The sequence below is a fragment of the Benincasa hispida genome, unplaced genomic scaffold (assembly GCF_009727055.1).
Source record: "Benincasa hispida cultivar B227 unplaced genomic scaffold, ASM972705v1 Contig674, whole genome shotgun sequence".
In the NCBI taxonomy this organism is placed as follows: Eukaryota; Viridiplantae; Streptophyta; class Magnoliopsida; order Cucurbitales; family Cucurbitaceae; genus Benincasa; species Benincasa hispida.
In genome coordinates this window covers 1,527-22,820 of record NW_024065018.1, presented here as the reverse complement: position 1 = coordinate 22,820, position 21,294 = coordinate 1,527, and the positions used below count along the sequence as shown (strand labels likewise).

At 38.1% G+C, this 21,294-nt stretch overlaps 1 protein-coding gene across 6 annotated transcripts in view; it reads right to left on the bottom strand.

The window, feature by feature from the left end:
* Positions 1-20,442, bottom strand: part of LOC120069911 (ABC transporter C family member 2-like) — a 76,109-nt gene extending 55,667 nt beyond the window's left edge. For 2 of the 6 annotated variants that reach the window (XM_039021745.1, XM_039021750.1), the window contains exons 1-5: positions 18,741-18,838; positions 18,582-18,662; positions 4,220-4,244; positions 3,044-3,100; positions 1,173-1,238 (exon numbers count right to left, since the gene is read on the bottom strand). In XM_039021745.1, the coding sequence (XP_038877673.1) occupies positions 1,173-1,238; positions 3,044-3,100; positions 4,220-4,244; positions 18,582-18,662; positions 18,741-18,838 (327 nt within the window). Of the gene's footprint in view, positions 1-1,172; positions 1,239-3,043; positions 3,101-4,219; positions 4,245-18,581 lie in introns of all 6 variants that reach the window. The other 4 variants (XM_039021746.1, XM_039021747.1, XM_039021748.1 and 1 more) reach the window with 4 other exon arrangements.
* Between the last annotated feature and the right edge of the window lie 852 nt (positions 20,443-21,294).

Sequence of the window (21,294 nt, the reverse complement as noted above, 5' to 3'; positions counted from 1 at the left end):
TCATCAGAAATAAAAACCCCTTAATCCTCCATAATCACGTGCAGTCTGAAAAGGTCAAGGGTTGTCAAAATAACTGAAATAGTTCACGAGAAATAATGTTTTCGAAGATCCAAGGGATAAATGTCATCATAATTCAAACAAAAAATTCCAAGCATTTGCATGTGATACTGATTGTAGCAGGAATAAACCCAAGTTTCTTTTGACTTGGATTCTGGCAGTTGTAGAATTAATCAAGTTAAAGGTGTTGGACGAAATATTAATCAGACTGCCAAAATATTTCCCAATTGCTTCAAATGTTTGAGGCTTCCCAAAATGGTAATTGCAAGTTCTTAATCTCAATATATCCACCATACCCTTTCAGAAAACCCAGAAGACTGCTTATTACCAGACCCTTCTTCAATACGTAAATGAAAATCACCAAATGACTGTCATTTGTCACTAATCTTGAGAGCCCTAATATAAGTTCTTCATCAAGATTGAGAAGAGCTTTGTCAGAAAAGAAAGGATTTATACAAACAGGGGCACTGAAGTATTCTTCCAAAGCAACCTTAATCTCAAACCATTTGTTATGTGTGAACACTGGGGATTACTAATAAATTTTGAAATTCAAACTTTCCACTTCATCTGATTTTCTGACCCAATAGAAACCATAATCCATAGCCTTAAACGAAGCATGATCTCCTTTGAAGTTCAGTTGATGCTCTAAATAAAGGTCCTTTGCACAAACGTTAACAACATTGTATTTTGAGCGCTAATCACTTTTCATTATTTCACTAAGAAGCTTCATTTCCTTTCCAACAAATAAATAAATAAATTTTTAAAAGAAGAAGAAGAAGAATACTTTGAGAGTATACTAAATAGAACATATATGACAAAAATAATAATTCTTTTATGGTGAAATATATCAAACTAATTTTTAAGCATACAGATGCAAATTTATTGACTTTGAATCTCCTTGTATAAAAAAAATATATATATATATATTATATAAAAAAATGGATATTTTAGTTAACATGTCCTTGTTTTGTCTGCATCCCATATTTTTTTAAAAAATGGTGTGTCGTCGTGTCATGTCCATGTCATGTCCTATTTGTGTCTCCTAATTGCATCCATGCTTCTTAGTTGATATGTATAGATTTGACAATAAAATAAAACAGGAATTTGGGTCATACCATTCCAGTAAGCATCAAGAAGGCATAAATGTAACCAATTCCAGATGGATCTCCACGTTGCATGGACTGCAGGTATTTGAAACAAATATGTGAACATATACAGGGACACAATTCAATAGGAAAATGTGCTAAAAGGTGCAAATGAATCCAGGCTTTCATGCTAATGTAAATTCCCACTTTAACAAAAAGTTTTGTAGCCACAAGGACAATGCAAATTCCCTAATCAATATCCTTTTTAACTCCATGATGTGGTAACTAGGATAACAAGATATGTAGCATGTAATACATTTTCTAACAGCAAGTTGTTTATCCAAATGTGAGCAAGTTAGTGCTTAAATTTTGTTAATGATTCATTGTTTGGAAGAAAATTGTTTGTTCGCCAAGCTTTTGTATCATCTATTGCTCCAACTAATGCAAGTGCTCGGCTAGAAGATGGTTTTTTTTTTTTTTTTTTTTTAAAGAAAACAAACTTTTCATTGATATAATGAAAAGAGTCTAATGCTCAACATACAATGAAACAAAAAGGGAATACAAATTTAAAGAATACAATCACAGGGCAATCCAAAAACAAGAACAGAATACTAATCAAAGAAACTAAATGCACTCCAATTCAAATAAATATGTTGCACCAAAAAAATTAGCAAAGAGTTTGGAAAGAGAACACCAAGAGGAAGCATTGAGCTTGCAACTTAGATCTAGCCATGAGAGAGATTTTCCATGGAATGCCCTCTTATGGGTTTTTTTTTTTTTTTTTTTTTTTTGAAAAAGAAAACAGTCTCTTCATTGAGATAATAAAATGGGACAAAGCTCAATATACAATAAGGAAACAATGAGCAACAAAAACTAAGATCAGAGGTGCACCCAGGCATCTCAACTAGGTTGACACCCCCTTAGCACCTTCATCATATCCAAATTATCCTAAAGAACAAACAAGTATGATCAAATGTCCGATGAATAGATTACAACTCAGCCAACAATACCCTTTGATGGTATTGGTAATCTTGTATATCATTTTTGATCTTTGGAAATTAAGACAACTCTTGTAGCTCTTGCAGGGTACATTACATGGTCAAATATTTGTTATTCTTACCGTTTTGAGTTGAACTTCCAGGTTTCAAGGCTGGTCTCAAGATTTAACGGTTGGATGTATAGTTTGTTTAGTTTCTTTCATATCTTTTAGACGGTCTACTGGTTGTTACTTGTATTGAGATTGTTGAATATGGAAAGCCTTCTACTTTCCTTACCCAGTTGGATTTTATTCCCTGTAAATTGCATTTATTCTTATTCTTACCATATGTACATTTTTTTCGTTATAAGTTTTTTCCATAGTTGGCTAATATAGTTGTATATATAAGGGATGCTCCCTCTTGTAAAATCACAAGAAAAATAAGAAAAAAGTTTAGAATTACAACAGAGATGTTTGATCTTCCATCCCTTTTTGTAAGTTGTTACTACTGTGTAATTTTTCAATTCGTCAATCAAAAGTTTATTTTACATTTAACTGGAAGAAAGAAACATCCAAGGAGGTTTATTGCCCCACAATTGTACTGTATATTATACTCCTGTAATCAACCAAATACAGAAGATTGTTCTTCGTCATAATCCTTTAATTGTAGGAAATGAACTTTTTCACACTGGAAGGACATATAATAAAAAAATTTAGACAAGCATAATATTCCTTCAAGGCTTCAACTAATTGGCATTCCCACTCAGCATCATCAACAACAACAAATGGTATGCGATGCAAGTTCACTTGATGAACTACCAGGCATCAAACGTTTAAAAGAGAAGAGAGTTATTGTGATAAAGAACCAGCAAGAAGTTGGGGAAAGGGAAAAACAGAAAAAGAAAGAGAAAGAAAGCCCACCAACCTCGAGAATTTTATTCAAGATGACGGGTCCCACAAATTGAGAAATATCATTGCCAATCTGTAGGTCCTACGACATGTTACTCAAACAGAGGGAACAAAAACAATATAAATAAACATAAACTAAAGGCAACTTCTGACAAAATATCCTCTTTCATTGGAAAAGGAACGCCAAGTCTTTTTAACTTTATTTTTTAAAATGGAACATTTATATCTAATTGTTGAAGTGTTAAGAGTTGACCCCCACCTTTAGTGGGTCCTCCCAAAATTATGTACAGTTCATCTTCATGGCATCAACTTGGAGTGCCTAAACAAGATATATTGTAGTTACTCTACTTTCCTTCTGAATCTAAATTGGATGGCTTTCATTTGACCCCTTTTTGGGAAAGGAACAACTTGTTGGTTGTCTCTTTGCCCTTCCTTTTGATCTTTTTGTTGGTTGGCTTCTTCAATGAGATATTTCAATCTGTTTCTTAAATATATATAAAAGTTAAACGGAGAGCTTCTTCTAACTCCTTTGGCTAGTAAGGTCAGTTCATCCTTCCTTCTGTAATCCTCCTATGAACTAATACTATCAATCTCTTTCTTCAAAATACAAAATAGGCCCACTTCAGCATTACTGATAGAAGCACAGTGTTTCTATAAGCCAAACGTATAAACAATGAAAAAGGTACCGTAGATGTTTCTTTGAGGTCATCAGAGGAGATTCTTGTTTCAAAGATTTTTAGGAGTTTTATTTTGGAAGGGTCAACTGTCATCAGCTTTGGCAATCTCCTGTTTTTTTAAAGGTGTTGGGGTGTCAGATTTGAATGCTTCCAAATGCTTCGAGGCTGGATCTATCTAAAGCTTCTCTTCTCTATCAAGCCTTTTATAATTCTTGTTTTACTAGGGATGCAATTCCATCTATTGATTCTTGTTTTACTAGGGATGCAATTCCATATATTGAACAACCTTTTTCCTTTTCGTTCATCGATGAGAATTTACTTGAACAGAATCTGTTCTATAGGTTGTACAGATTGTACAACTGTGTCCTTGTCCTTGAGTTCAATGGCAAATTCATAGAAAAGGAAAAACTCTTCACATAGTGCTTTCCTCAATCAGCATTTTGGTCTATACAATAAACACGTTCCCAGATTTTTCTCAAAATGTGCTAGCTATATCAAGGGATAGATCACATTACCTTCCAAAGGCCACCCAACCAAAACCTATAAATGCAAATGAGAAAAGAAAATTAACGGACAACACAAAGATGAAGCAGCAAAACAAGTAGTACTCTATTATATACCACCCTTTTTTTTATAGAATCAACAACTTTTATTGAGAAAAAATTGAAAAAATACAAAGACGCACAAAATAACAAGCCCACAAAAGCACCCTTTCTAAAGAAAGGTCTTCCAACTAAGTAAGATGTTACCTAGACAATAATTACAAAAAAAAACTTGAAAACCGAAGCCCAAAGCGAGACATGAAATCTCACCAAGGGCTAAACCTCACTTGAGTCCTTGCCCAAACCTCTAAACACTCTATTGTTTCTCTCCCTCAAATATCCCACAATAAAGCGCACACCCTAGCAAACCACAAAAAAACAGCATTTCTCTCTCAGGTGGATGGAGAAGGAACTCTTCGATCACCGCACGAATATTTCTCTGACCTGCAACCTAAACATCAAACTCCTACAAGAAACAAATCCACACAGCCCTTGCAAACTAATAACCCAAAGAAGGTGATCTAGGTCTTCCTCCAACTTTCGACAAAGAATATAGCAAAAAGGACCTATTAACAAAGTCATCTTCCTAACAAGTCTATCCAAAGTATTCATTCAGCCTAGCAAAACTTGCCATGTAAAGAATTTTATTTTCTTTGATATCTTAATCCTCCAAACAACACTAAAGACCGACTCACAATCAGGAGCAAGATCCAACAACATTCTAAAAAAATATTTACATGAAAAGACTTCAACAGATTAGGGCTCCAAACACGAACATCCCTTCTCCCCACCCTAATATGGCACTCATCTAACAAAGAAGGAAGAGAGGCCACCTCCTTCATCTCCCTATTGGATAAATTTCGATGAATCTGAAAGAAAAAGACATAGAGTTCTTGGACCAAATAAAAAAATCAAAGATCAGACGATTTTTATAGTACGATAGGTGATAGAGATAAGGAAATGTAGAGCAAAGGGGGCCCATTGATCTTCCCAAAAATGTATCCTTACCATTCTTGTAACATCTCGAATTTTTCAGATAATTTACATTAAATTATCTTGAAATATTTGAGTGTTATTTTGATAAATTGGGGATAAAGTTTTAATTTGGGAGGCAAGATAATTAATTTAAGAAATATTTGTAAAAAATTGGATTTTAAATTCAATTTAAGGCAAAACTGGATTAATTTATTTTGGAAAAAGTGTGTTTTTAAATTGATTAAATATTTGGAAGGATGTAATTTATCTCAACTATTGGATTGTATGTTCCCTTTAATTTTAGTTTGGAGCTAAAATTAAGTTATTTGGAGAAGTTAATTAGTTTAAGATTAATTTGATAAGAGATTTGGAATTTTTGGATTATTATGGATAGAGATTTGAAAATAAAGAAAAAAAAAATTAGGATTTTGAAAATTAAAAGGAATTTGAAATTAAGAAGGAAAGGGGAAATTGTGATTCTAAATTTATACTCTTTAATTTTGGAGTTTGATCCAAATTAGAGAAGATAATTAATTTAAATTGAGTTTATAAGAGAAATTTGGATTTAATTTAAATTAATTAGATGATGGATTTTCTAGTTAATTAAAATATGGATTTCCTAATTAGAGAAAATGTATTATTCAAAAAGGAAATCTAATCTATCTACTACTTTTCTAAAAAATAGATTTCCTAATTAGATAAAATGTCATATTCAAAAAGGAAATCTAATCTATCTACCACTTCAAGTTATGGAATCCCAAATAATTTAGGATGAGGACTATTTTTCCTCTATAAATACAACCATCCACTTCATTCCAAACCATTCACTTCATTCCAAAAGGAAGTCAATTAGAGAGAAAAATCCCTGTTACTTTCATATTTTTTTAGCCGTTCGCTATTGTGTGTCTGCCGCTCACTGCTGCTCACAGGATTTCTAGTTGGTGAGTTGTTGATGATTTTTCTTTGGATTTATTGATTGGTTCTTTAGTACACACTGAATTTTGGGCCAAACTTGATTTACCTATAAGATTTGGAGCATCGATTCAAGTTTATGAAAGTCGTCAATGTACTATTCAACAAGTTTCGGAGCTTTGGAGCACATAATTGGTGAGTATTAAAACTATGGAACTTTTTGGATTAGTTATAAACGTTGGAAATTGGATTTTAAATCCTAAATTATGATTTATGTGTAGATTTGAATCATTGAGCGATGTCTGGAATAAATTTGGAGTAAACAAAGCATTTGAGACAGTAATTCAAGATTTTGTTGGAGGTTGTTTTCTTGGATTAATTTTGGAATTTCAATTCGAGGTAAGTAATCTTACTATTGGAACCGCCTATGTGTCAGACGATGAATTTAAGATTAATTTTGAGGATTCTAGACTGTTTGCATCGAGATGCATGAGGATAAATAAGCTGATCATGATTATGTTTCAAAGCATATTATGAGTGCTAGCATGAACTAAGTTATTTTGTTATTATGATTTGCTAGATGATATGTATTTGCATGTTGTGGGACTATGTTTTATGATGCACGTTATATTACCCCTACCCATAATTAGATACCCACTAGAGGTGGTAATCTCCTTCCGGATTTCACCAAAGGTTTGTGTTTCCTTCGAGATTTACAAGAGGGTTGTGTTTCCTTCAAGATTCACCAGAGGTGGTGATCTCCTTCGAAATTTCACCAGAAGTTTGTGTTTCCTTCGAGATTCACCAGAGGTTTGTGTTTTCTTCAGGATTCACCAGAGGTGGTAATCTCCTTCGAGATTTCACCAGAGGTTTGTGTTTCCTTCGGGATTCACCAGAGGTTTGTGGGTACACCTAATCTACAGTAGAATGGTTCAACTAAACACTAGTTAACCATCCCATGGAAAGTAGAGGATCATGCACGTCCTACTTGAGAGTGGCATCTAGAGGACATAGATGCTTAGCCTGACCCCGGTAGTGGGGTTACTTACTGAAAATTTTATACTCATCCCTTCTTATGTTATGTTTTTCAAGCAAGTGCAAGGACATACCGGCAAATGACAGAAGGATTCTGTGATCGTGCCATTGGGACCAGAGAGATGCTTCCGCTCATGTTTTCATGTTTAAAAATTTCAGTCTTGATGTTTGAACTTAGAGTTCCATTGTTGAAATTTTTATAGAATTTCATGAAATTTATTTTGAATTTATATTTCAAGGGGATCCCAATCAAAGATTTTCAGTTATTTATATTTTACAAAATTTTATTTATTTCATAAAATTCGTTTGATTTAATTAAAATTTGTGAGAGAGACGTTTTGAGATTTATGCATGCAGTAGTAACGGCCTCGTATAAGTCCTAAGGAGCCGAGTTGTTACAATCCCCCACAATACAACAGAGAAAATGAGAAAAAGAGGAAAGCTCAAGCGAGATATCTTTCCACGGATTATGACTTCTGCCCTTAACTCCATTAGTCACACAATCATAGGGATGGGTGCCATGCTTTCTCACAATGATCCTATGCCACAAGGACTTGGGCTCAAAGGCAAAACGCCAAAGCCACTTAGCCAACAGATCTTTGTTACAGATCCTTAAATTACCAATCTCCAACCCATTTTGATTCACAGGATGTCTAACAACCTCCTAGCTAACCAAATGAGAACCCTTCCTTTCATCCATCCCTTCCCAAAGAAAGTCTTTTATGTGCTTCTCAAGGCTTTTGCAAACCAAACTGGGAGCACGAAACAAGGAAAAGTAATATATGGGAATGCCACTTAACACCGATCTAATTAAAGTTAGTCTACTCGCTTGGGAGAAAAAACCTTTTTTTTCCAAAAGACTAACCTCTTAAGGATCTTCTCAAAAATAGGATTCCAAAAAGAAGTGGCCCTTGGGTTGTCCCCAAGGGAAGTCCAAGGTAATTATATACTAGATATAAGTAGCACACATTCAATTCATCTTCCTTACTTCACATAATTCACTTTTAGTCAAAATCTAAAATATATTTGTGATGCAACTCCCAACTCCCAACTCTAGGGTGGAGATTTCAGGGACAGATGATTGAATTTGTTGCTGGAAAATGTTATACTGAATGACTATTATTGTTGAAAATAGGGTTTTTACCCTAGGGATATTTTTGTAATTGTCTCTCACCCTGGGCTCTCTACTGTCTATTTATTCACCCTGTTCTCTTGTATTCAGTGTATCAATTAAAAATAATAAGAAAAAGATCTGTATCGTGTTTTTTCTCCCTATTCTAGGGTTTCCACGTAAACTGTGTGCTGGTTTCTTTCCTTTCTTATTTTCATCATAGTATCAGAGCAAGGGGACAAAACCCTAGCCATTATAGAAGAGAACCATCCACAGTCGCCTTCAGCTGGTGGATCTTCGAGTTTTGATATGAAAACTGCTATTCGAGCAGCTGTGAAGGAGTGTTCTCAAGCTGCCTTACCGGAATTAATTTCTGCAGTCCAGTTGCAGTCAACAGAGAGCTGCTGTCAATGGGAGCCGCCTCACCTAACGGAATCCAGCCGGATGTTCGTGCCACACACAGACAGAGCCGATCTACCTCGCCTTGCGCCGCCGTCGACTAATTCGGCTCAAATCGGGTACGTCCGCAGCAACCCCTCCGATCCGCCTCACCTCGCGCTACCGTCGACTAATCCGGTTCAGATCGGGTATGTCCATAGCAACCCCTTGACGAACAGACTCGCAACCTTCGACTCGAAGTTCGATCGCACCTTCGACCTGCAAACGCTCGACGGACAGACTCACAGCCCTCTTGATTCGCGCCGACTGGCTTCGCACCGGCGTGCCCTAGGGTTTCCGCTTTAGATCCAGCGAACCCACCCATTCGGTAAGAAGATCTGGACCCTTCAGCTTCTGCCCTAGGCGCGTTCGACCAGCGGCAGATCGGCAGCCACCTCGAGCAGCACAGCCGGCCGGGATCCTCATACATGCCGGCGATCTCTCAGCCGGCGACCATCTTCCCGCCGGTGACATGTGTTCAGTCAACAGTGGCAACCCAATTTCCAGCCGCTTGTAATTCGGTCCATTACTCAGACGATGTGAGACAACGATTGGCCTCTCTACACCAGCAGATTTCAGATTTGGATACAATGCTTGACGCAAATCCCCAACCAATTCATTCTGTTTGTTCAAAGAATCCGGTAAACTCGTTCTCTATTTCGCCCAATACAACTTACTTAACTGGTTCAATGGGAAATACTGCAGGATTTCTGGTTGGAGAGAAACTAAATGGGGAGAATTATTTCTCATGGTCCCAGTCGATTAGAATGGCCCTAGAAGGAAGGCACAAATTCGGGTATCTGACAAGAGAAATTACGAAACCTATCCTAGGCGATCCTCAAGAAAGAATCTGGAAAGGGGAGGATTCTCTACTACAGTCTGTTCTCATCAATAGTATGGAGCCCCAGATTGGCTAACCCTTACTGTATGCAGCAACTACTAGAGAGATCTGGGAGGCAGCCAAGGACATGTACTCGAAACGACAGAACGCATCCCGGTTGTACACNGGAAAATCATGATGCCTCTCTCGATCTTCCAATAGCACTAAGGAAAGGTACTCGTTCATGCGCAAAGTATTCTATGCACAGCTACATGACATATAGTAACTGTCTCTTATACACATCTAGATGTGTATAAGAGACAGCCATTTCGTTTCTGCCCTAGGCGCGTTCGACCAGCGACAGACCGGCGGAACCTTGAGCAGTACAGCCGACCGGGATCCTCATATATGCCGGCGATCTCTCAGCCGGTGACGACCTTCCCGTTTGCGACATCTGTCCAGTCGACAGTGGCAGCCCAGTAGCCGCTTGTAGTTCGGTCCATTACTCAGACGATATGAGACAACGGTTGGCCTCTCTGCACTAGCAGATTTTAGATCCCAAGTGATCCTCAAGAAAGAATCTGAAAAGGAGAGGATTCTCTATTACGGTCTGTTCTTATCAATAGTATGAAGCCCCAGATTGGCCGACCCTTACTGTATGCAGCAACTACTAGAGATATCTGGGAGGCAGCCAGGGACCTATACTCGAAGCGACAAAACGCATCCCGGTTGTATACGTTACACAAACAGGTCCATGAGTGCAAACAAAGGACCATGGATGTTACTTCCTACTTTAATAAATTATCAGTGGTTTGGCAAGAGATGGACCTTTGCCGGGAGATTGTCTGGAACTGCGAATAGGATAGGACGTAGTACTTGAAACTTGAAGAGGCAGATCGGGTTTATGTGTTTTTGGCTGGATTGAACCCAAAATTTGACAGTGTTCGGAGTCGCATATTGGGTCAATGACCTACCCTGTCTCTCAGAGAAGTGTGTTCAGAGGTTCGACTAGAAGAGGCAAATCGGGTTTATGTGTTTTTGGCTGGATTGAACCTGAAATTTGACAGTGTTCGGAGTCGCATATTGGGTCAACGACCTACCCCATCTCTCAGAGAAGTGTGTTCAGAGATTCGACTAAAAGAGGATCGATCACATGCTATGAACAATCCTATGGTAGCTTCCATTGATGCATCAGCCTTTGTTTCAAAGGCGTCCAGTTCCGACAATGATAAAAAGCCCACACCTGTCTGTGAGCATTGTAAGAAGCAGTGGCATACGAAGGACCAATGTTGGAAGCTGCACGACAGGCCCCCAAACAGTAAGAGACGATAGTCACATGACAAATCAAACTCCGGGTGTGCTCTTGTAAGTGATCCAGTTACTGAAAATACACAGCATTAGTCCTCAGTCGATAGTAAGACCAATTTGAATGCTGTCGGGGTGAGTGCCATTGCTCAATCAGGTACATTCCCATCTTTTGGCCTTATTAGCATTAATGGCAAGAAACCCTGGATTGTAGATTCAGGGGCCACAGATCATCTCACCAGTTATTCAGAGTTATTTGTTTCATACTGTCCGAGTGTGGGAAATGAACGTATTAGAATTGCAGACGGGTCCTTTGCCCCGGTTGCAGGGAAAGGAAATACCTCCCCGTTTGATGGTTTAGTATTACATGATACACTTCATGTGCCTAAAATATCATATAATCTTTTATCAGTCAGTAAAATTACAAGAGATTTGAACTGTAAGGCTATTTTCTCACCAGATTCTGTTGTGTTTCAGGATCAGAAGTCGGGGATAACGATTGGCATTGCCCGACACGATAGGGGACTCTACTTCCTTTCTGACAATGCTTCTTCTAGGGAGGATCATAGAACTGGTTTTATGTCTTTAAAGTTTTCTACTTCCGAAAATGACTTTATGTTATGACATTATCGTTTAGGACATCTAAACTTTCAGTATATGAAATATTTATTTTCGCATTATTCCGCAATATTAATATAGCGTCTCTAATTGTGATGTATGTATTTGTGCCAAACAAAGTTGTATTCCTTTTCGTTCTCAACCTTATAAGTCGTCCAGTCCCTTCTCCCTCATTCATAGTGATGTCTGGGGACCATCACCGACTACTACCACCACTGGTAAACGTTGGTTCGTCACCTTCATAGACGACCACACATGCCTCACTTGGGTGTTCTTACTTGCTGATAAGTCTGAGGTTTCTTCTACCTTTAAACAATTTTATACCATGGTTGAAACCCAGTTCCATGCCAAGATTGAGATTTTGAGGAGTGATAATGGACGAGAGTTCTTTAACATCTTTGTCCATGATTTTCTTGTGTCTAAGGGAATTGTCCACGTGTGCTTATACTCCCCAACAAAATGGAGTAGCCAAGCGTAAAAATCGCCATCTGGTGGAGGTTGCTCGGTCTTTAATGTTATCCGCCACTCTTCCGTCCTACCTGTGGAGGGATGCCATTCTTACAGCGACTCACCTCATCAATCGTATGCCCTCTCGTGTTCTTGACTTTCATAATCCCTTGGACTTTTTCAAAGAATCCTTTCCGACTACTCGCCTGATTTCTGATGTACCCCTCCGTGTCTTCGGCTGTGTCGCGTTTGTCCACTCCCATGACCCAAATCGCACAACATTCCACCCTCGTGCTCAAAAATGTGTTTTTATTGGGTACCCTCTCCACCAACGTGGATATAAATGCTATCATCCGTCCTCTCGAAAATATTTTATCTCCATGGACATTACTTTCATTGAAGACCAGCCTTTCTTCCCCATTAGTCATCTTCAGGGGAGAGCTTAAGTGAAGAGCCTAACTAGTCCACCTATGATATCCCCTTAGGGGATTCCACCCTAATTCCTTCTCCTAGTTCTGAAAAAGCCTGTCCTGTCCTCCCTACCAACCAGATTCCTTGGATAACCTACTATAGGAAGAATCGTAGAGAGGAAGGGTTGCAACCTATTGAACAGCCGGCTTCGGTCCATGAATCAGACCCTGCATCTGGTTCAGGTACGTGTATTCCTGAAACTAATGATGTTGAAATATGTATGGAGACTGACAAGTGCAGGGAAGATAAGGATGAAGGAGGTGGCAATACTGAATATGTGACAGATGAGGAAACAACTAAGAGTGATAATAGTGAAGGGAAAAGTCCTGTTGGTGACGAGGAAGTGGAAGATACTACTGAAATATGTGATATACAGGTGACTAGTCATGCTGAGAAACCAAGAGAGGTGGAAAATCATGATGCCTCTCTCGATCTTCCAATAACACTGAAAAAAAAGTACTCGTTCATGCGCAAAGTATTCTATGTACAACTACATGACATATAGTAATTTGTCTCCCGAATTTAAAGCTTTCACTACCAGCTTGGACACTATCATGGTCCCAAGCAGTATTCGTGAAGCAATGGAGAACTCTGAATGGAAAATGGCTGTTATGGAAGAAATGAGCGCGCTTGAGAAAAATGGTACATGGGAACAGGTGCCTTTACCTGAAGGGCACAAGACAGTTGAATGCAAATGGGTATTCACTGTAAAATACAAATCAGATGAGACGATTGATCGATACAAGGCCAGACTGGTTGCTAAAGGTTTCACCTAGACTTCAGAGTTGATTACTCTGAAACGTTCTCTCCCATAGCCAAACTCAACACTATTCGGGTTTTGTTGTCAATTGCTGTAAACAAAGATTGGCCACTGCATCAGTTGGATGTTAAAAATGCATTCCTTAATGGAGAACTTGAGGAGGAAGTCTATATGAGCCCTCCTCCTAGATTCGAGAGTTAGTTCAAGCACAGAGTTTGCAGACTGAGAAAATCTTTGTATGGACTGAAACAGTCCTCAAGGGCTTGGTTTGATAGGTTCACCACATTTGTTAAAGCATAGGGATACAACCAAGGGTACTCAGATCATACACTATTTACGAAACGGTCCGACTCTGGGAAGATTGCCGTTCTCATAGTGTATGTTGATGATATTGTTCTGTCCGACGATGATGAGGATGAAATTATGAGGCTTAAAACAAGAATGGCCAGAGAATTTGAGATTAAAGACCTTGGTAAGCTGAGATACTTCCTGGGAATGGAGGTGACCCTATCAAGAGAAGGTATTTCAATATCGCAAAGGAAATATATACTTGACTTGCTCAAAGAAACAGGCATGACTGGGTGTAAACCTACTGACACACCTGGTAAGGGTCTAATGTTCAAGAAGTTTGGAAAATGGACTATTGAAGCACATACATATTCTGATTGGGCAAGCTCTGTCGTTGATAGAAAGTCGACCTCTGGATATTGCACTTTTGTCTGGGGTAACCTTGTCACCTGGCGAAGTAAGAAACAGAGAGTGGTGGCTAGGAGTAGTGCTGAAGCTAAGTACAGGACAATGAGCTTAGGGATATGTGAAGAAATATGGTTAAATAAGGTACTGACTGATCTTTACCAAGATAGGGAGCTTCCAATGAAGTTGTTGTGATAATAAAGCTGCAATAAGCATCACAAACAACCCAGTCCAGCATGACAGAACCAAACATGCAGAGATCGACAGACACTTCATTAAAGAAAGACTGGATAATGGGAGCATTTTCATCCCCTATATCCCCTCAAATCAACAAGTGGCAGATGTTCTCACCAAGGGGCTACTGAGACCTAATTTTGACTATTGTCTTAGCAAGTTGGGTCTTATTGATATTTATGCACCAACTTAAGGGGGAGTTGAAAATAGGGTTTTTACCCTAGGGATATTTTTGTAATTATCTCTCACCCTGGGACTCTCTACTGTCTATTTATTCACCATATTCTCTTGTATTCAGTGTATCAATTAAAAATAATAAGAAAAAGATCTGTATCGTGGTTTTTCTCCCTGTTCTAGGGTTTCCACGAAAACCGTGTGTTGGTTTCTCTCCTTTCTTATTTTCATCAATTATAATAGTTAATTTTTCTTAAAAGTTACTAAGTGAAAATTTTTGTAGTTTTTATTCTTTACATTCATGTAATTCATTATATGAATGTCTTCTTTCTTTATAAAACTTGACGTGTATTTTTTTAAATAAAAAAAGAAATGAATTTTTTCATTGAATAAATGAAAAGAGACTAACAAGAAAGCTTAACATGTATAAAAGTAAATAAAAATATTATATTGAGTGTGTCTCTTCTATATTCATGTATCCTTTCTTTAGAAAACAACATTTTCTTGGCATTTTCTTGTGTAAGTGTTTATTAGCTCTTCAAAGAAGCAGGCCCCAAAAGTTGGTTCCTTTCGGGTCCAATTTAAGAACTGGTCAGCAAAAAAAATTAGCCCGCCCGAGGTATTCATGGGTTATAGGATATCGTGGATTAGTAATAGTAAATAACAATAAATGACAAAAGACTAATAACCTCCTATATTTACATATATACTATAACACTCCCCCTCAAGTTCGAGAATATATGTTAATCATGCTTAATTTGTTACAAAGGTAATCTATTTTTTTTTTTTTAACAAGAAACGAACCTCTTCATTAAGATAATGAAAGATGTTACAAAGTGAATGAGAGGATACGAAAACAAAAGAACGGTCAGCAAGTGCACCTGGACATCTCAACTAGGTTAACACTTCCATAGCACTCTCATCATATCCGAAATAAAAAGTAAAGCGGTAAGGATAACAACTGAATAAAAATCCTAACTAAAACCGTGCCTAATAACAAGGGATTACACAAGAATGAAAGTCTGAAAAACATAACCAATACAGATAACAAAAGAGCTAAAAAGATCAAGGGGAAAAATGAAGGCGTTCCAATTGAGGCTGATGTCTTGAATGGAGAAATCTTCAAATTCTTTGGAAAGAGAGCACCAGAAAGAGGCATTAATGCGGGCGTTCTCGAATTTATTGGACCAAAGAGAGGCTTTGTCATGAAACAGAATCTATTTGAACTTCATTAGAGGCTTTCGTGAAGAATATCTCTTAATCGTTTTCCAACCTTCACATATCCAGTGGACACCAAACCTTGGTCTGTTTTTTTACGCACAAAATGATAATCACTTTCAATATGTGTTAGTTCACTCATGAAATACTAGCTTGATTATCACACCACAACTTGGTTGGAATTATAATATTGAAGCATAACTGATCAAGAGCACATTACTTCACAAACTGATTGTGTCATAGCCAGCACTCAATCGTGAGACAACCTCTTGTTTCTTACTCTTCCACGATATCAAATTGCCTCCAACAAAAACACAATAGCCAGAAGTCAATCATCTGTCTTCTTTTGATCCTATCTAATCAACATAAAAAAAATCTTCATACCACGATCTTTATATAAGATCTCACATCCCGATGCAGCTTTCAAATAACCTAGAATTTGTTGATGATCCAATATGGGTGAAGCCATAAACTGACTTACATTCTCGCAAGCTATTTCGGCTATATCAATGTAAGGTAATTCAACTTTCCAAACCAATCTTCTATATCTCTTAGGAGCTATTTGGGGCGCTGAGTTGAGATAAGATGTCTGGAGTTCATATATCTGTGAAGTTCATATACCTGTGGAGTTTATATGTTTGTGTTTAAGGTGCAGAGCTAAGTTCATATGTCTGGGGTATCTAGTGCTCTTTATTGAACTCTAAATAATCTGCTTTTACGATTACTTGGTTGTCGAAGTTGATTATCGAAGATGATTTTCGTTGGAGTTTATAGTCGAAGGTGGTTGGCAGAGCTTGAAGTTGGTTGAATGAAGGTGGTACTGGAGTTGGTTACCAGAGTTTGTCATCGGAGGTGGTTGTCGAAACTCATAGTTGGTCGTTGGAGTTGCTCGCTCGAAAGTGGCCATCTAAGGTGATTTTCGTCGGAGTTTGTAGTCGAAAGTGGTTGTCAGAGCCTGAGAGGTGGGTTGTTGGAGTTGGTCATTAAAGTTTGTTGTCGGAGGTGGTTGGCGGAGTCTGAAATTAGTCATCCAAGTTGGTTGCACGAAGATGGTCGTCTGAGTTGGGTCACAGAGTTGTCATCAAGGACGAAATTGGTCATCAGAGTTGGTAGCGCGAAGGTGATCATCAGAGTTGGACCCCGAAGTTGTCATCGAAGATGGTTATCGGAGCTCAGAGTTGGTCGCCGGAGTTATTGTTGAAGGTGGTTGTTGGAGGCTGGAGTTGGTTCCTGGAGTGTGATAGTAATAGTTGCCGACAGTGGCCGATGGGGGAGCCATTAAAAACATTGGAAGAAGGGAGAGTTGGGGTGAGTTGGTAAAATATACCAACTCAACTCCACCAATATTTAAAGTTGGTGGGCCAAACATTTGAGTTGGTATATTATACCAACTCAACTCATGTTGGTGAGTCAAACACCCTCTTAGGATCTTTTAATGGTTCTCCATCTATTGAAAGTTTTGTTCTGCTAGTATCTTGTTGTATTTTGAGTATTAGCCTCATTTTATTATCTTAATGAAGAGGCTTGTTTCTTGTTTAACAAACAGAAAGTTGCGGACTAGGCATCATTGGGGTACTACATGAGTTAGCTTTCAATTTTGCTATCTCATATAGCAAATCAAACACATATTTTCTCTGTGACATAGAAATACCTTTTCTTGCTTCTCATTACTTCAATACCAGACTCCGTGCCAGAAGCCGCGGTAAGACGAGGGGGGGGGGGCACAAGTGTTCTTCGGAATTACTAGGCGTAAAGGGCACGTAGGCGGTGAATCGGGTTAAAAGTGAAAGTCGCCAAAAACTGGTGGAATGCTCTCGCCCATTCACTTGAGTGAGACAGAGGAGAGTGAAGTACATCAATGTATCATGTCCGATCACTACCATAGGTGCCAAAAAAGAATGAGGAGCTCAAAAAAAACCAAAAAGGAACATAACCTCCTATACGATACACAAAATAAAACCATATCGAGGTCCTAATTGTACGACTTTGGTATGATGTCCTTCCAATGTGGGGTTCGAACTTTGGTATGATGTCCTTACAAGGGTTCGAACTTCGAACACAGGACCTCCTGTTCTGATACCGTGTTAACTCTAAGGTTGGAGAGAATCATAATAATCTATTCCATTCATTGATGTGAAATATATAAACAAGTGTACAAAATTTAACTTAAGTTTGAGAAGGTAAAAAGACATTAAACGAAAATATGGTAAAGATATCTACAACAGTGTTATAACACTAATGTTAGCATTATAACAAAGCTATTGTTTTATTAAATAAAAACAAAACAAAAACAAAACAAATCTATTGTGATCAAATATGTTTTAAAAAAGTTGTTGCCTTTTTTTTAACGAGAGACGAAACTTTTCATTGATAAGAGAAAAGAGACTAATCCTCAAACATACAAACTCCTCAAGGGAGCGATAGAAAGAACTAAGAAACACTAGAAGAACCATTACAAACATCCAAAAAAGAACAAAATACAGAAAAGAAACTCTCACAACAGACATATCACTAAGCAAACAAAATAGAGAGAAACTTGCAAAGAGAGAATCTAAACGATGGATAAAGGAGGAACTCCACAATCATTACATTAATTACATTAATGATCCACTACCCTTTTATATATTTTATTACATTAAAGATAAATTTGTGAAACGGAAACGAGACTATTGATTGATATAATGGAAGTGCCTAGTGCTCAAAGTACATGAGAGGAAACAAAGAAAAATATATTTTATTACATTAAAGATAAATGAAACAATGTTTCCTTTCAAACATATTCTTAATTTGAGTGGAATAAAATATTTTGTATTCCAATAATCAAAGTGTAAGATATATAGCTTTTTCATATAGGAGAAAGACTCAATACATCAAAGGAAACCATCATAATAAAAATAAAATAAAATCATTGATGATTCTACAGCTAATTAACATATCTACAACCAACAATTATATACACACAGTAGCACACACACTAGTAAGCATGAACGTAACATCCAAAACAAGGAAAATATGTCCTTGTAGCATATTAAAACCTTTGAAAGAAAACTACAACTAGTATATTAATAGTTTACTTAAATATCTAACATCCAGTAGACACTATTTGTCAATGACCGTTACTCACCTTCCTCCAAGGCTACTATTTAATGCTCTAAGAAGCCATGGTTTGGATTTTTGAGATTCTTCCACCCAAGTTTTCTGGAAGCTAGAGAGAACAGTAAATAAGATCTAAAATTAATGTGTAAAAATAGCATAAAGAATGTTGGGACAGAGATAACCAGACTTATTGTATAATGTTTCAGTTCGATCCCATGTATCCAATTTCCATATATCCCTTTCTGTAAGTGGCCTTCTGTATCCTATCTTCATTATGTGATCCATCCACGCAAAAGTTATTTCTAATATAAAGTAACCACAATTAGAAAAGCAATATATGTTAAAAGAAAAAGCCCCAACAGTTGTAGGAAGAGCATTAGATAGATTTGGAGAAATATTGTCATCCTCTAAGCCGCATAAAATTAAATCTATAATAGATTTAAGGTTGAATTATAAAAAAATAACCTTAACCTTTCAAAAATTTCAAAAATACTTTTAAACTTTCAAAAATGATTCTAAAATACCCTTGCCGTTAGTTTTGAATGAAAACCGTTAAAGTTTTGTTTCAAAAATACCACTGAACTTTTAAGGGTGTGTTTGACCCAAGAAGTTGATAAGTAGGAGTAAAGTTTTGTTTGGCCCAAGGAGTTTGTGGGTCCCACTACTAAAAAACATCAATTTTGTATCTTATCAACTCCTTACACTGTGAGCCCAAGAGTTCACAACTCCCTAGACTTCATAACTTCTTACTCTTCACTATTCCACTCCTTAACTCAAACACCCCTTAAAAGTTTAAAAAATACCCGACTTAAAAAAAGTTCAAAAATAAATTCACCTCACAAGTTGATAATTTGCGATAATGATAATATGCGATACTACGAACGCATACTATGAAAGCATCTAAGCATCACTGCATACACCATTTCAGAACGTAGTATCGCATATTATCATTATCACAAAGCGCATACATCATCAACCTCACAAGTTGTTTGACAACTCGTTGATCGTGGCAGCGCAAATAAACAACGCAAAAGAAAAGAAAAGAATTACCGCAATAAATTGACAAAGGATGATAAAAATAAAGAGGCCAACGCATAAGGAAAGAATAATCATTCAGTTGTAAAAAAATTGTCTAAGTACACAAAGAATTATAATGATCGCAACACAAAATTGTAAGCATGTACAGAAGAATACAAGGTATAGCTATCTATAAAAAAAAATTGAATGACCGCAAAAAGAATGCAAAATTGTGAAGGAGAAGGTGGTACACCCCAAAATTTAATTTTGCGGCGAGGGCTCTTGGTGAGGAGGGTGTTGCGGAGGAGCTCTTTTCAGCGCTTCTTGAAAGTGCAGAGGCTGCTACAGATGTTGAGGCACCATGGGTCCATGTAAATATGCAATCAAGAAATTGAAGTACTCATGGTTGCATTCGGCCATCTGTCTTTGATTCTGGCGAATGGTAAAAATATTGCATTGAATATTGACCATCGCCTGTTGCAGCTCTGCATTGCTCTCTCGCAACTCCGTTAATGAATGGTGGATTAAGGATAGTTCTTGAGATAGAAAGCCCCGCATATCTTCTAAGGCATCAGAAAAGGATGCGGTGGAGGGTTGCACCGTCGATGTTTCACCAGCATCGGTTTGGGGTTGAGCGGAAGGGCCTACTCCCAAACCGTGTGGGTCATCAACATGCGGCGATGTTGGCGGTGAAAAATGGGGTGGAGATGGATGGCGGGTGGAAGCTGCTAGAGATGCGGGGTTGGAGTCGGGGGCGAGGAGGAGATTGGTGAATTGTTCAGGAAGTAGGGAAAGGGGTTCATTTGTTGGTCTTGGTGGGCAAATGATTAAGGGCAAAGGGTCCAAGGGTAATTTGGTTTGCTTCTACGGTGAACTTCCTTGGATGATTTCCTTCCCTTTGTCATTGCGGCGCTGCTTCTTGGGTCTTGGTGGTTGCTGTGAATTTAAATCAATTAAGGGCAAAGGGTCCAAGGGTAATTTGGTTTGCTTCTACGGTGAACTTCCTTGGATGATTTCCTTCCCTTTGTCATTGCGGTGCTGCTTCTTGGGTCTTGGTGGTTGCAGCGCATTTAAATCAATGAGGGACCGTTTCGATGGAAGCTCGAGGCAATGTGACGAATCCTTGAGAAGCATTCTTAGGATTTTGGTGTTGGTGACGCCGTGCACTTCTGGCATGGGTTCTTCGTCAATGCCTGCACCCACAAATAGGCATAGACTCAAAATTGTCCATGGGAAGAAGTATTGGCCTCTCACGCGGCCAACAAAACCTCGGATTTGCTTTGCAAGAAGCTGGCCCACATCAATCGGAATGCAACGCGCTATGCAATATGCGGTCATAACTCGATCTCTTGAAATGGTCTTATCATGCGATGTTGGGATGAGTTGCCTCTTCACCAAATAGACCCACAGGCGCGATTCTGGTAGCAGCCGGTTGGAGGCGAGGGTTCTTATGCCGGTTAGGGACACCGTCCTTGGTGCCTGGTTGCGTTAATATGTTCAGCGCATCTCCATATCTTCTTCTGTAGGATCATCAATCATTTTGTTACCCGATGCTTCCAGGAAATTCTTCAACTGATAGAGTTGATTTGATTGTCCTTGCGCTGAACGACACTACCCTCCCTTCGACGATCACCGCATCTTCGGTGTCGTGAGCTTGGCCATGGTAGAAGCCCTCACCACCGATGAATTACGATGGATGGACACTGGCAGAAAGCTTCCCATCC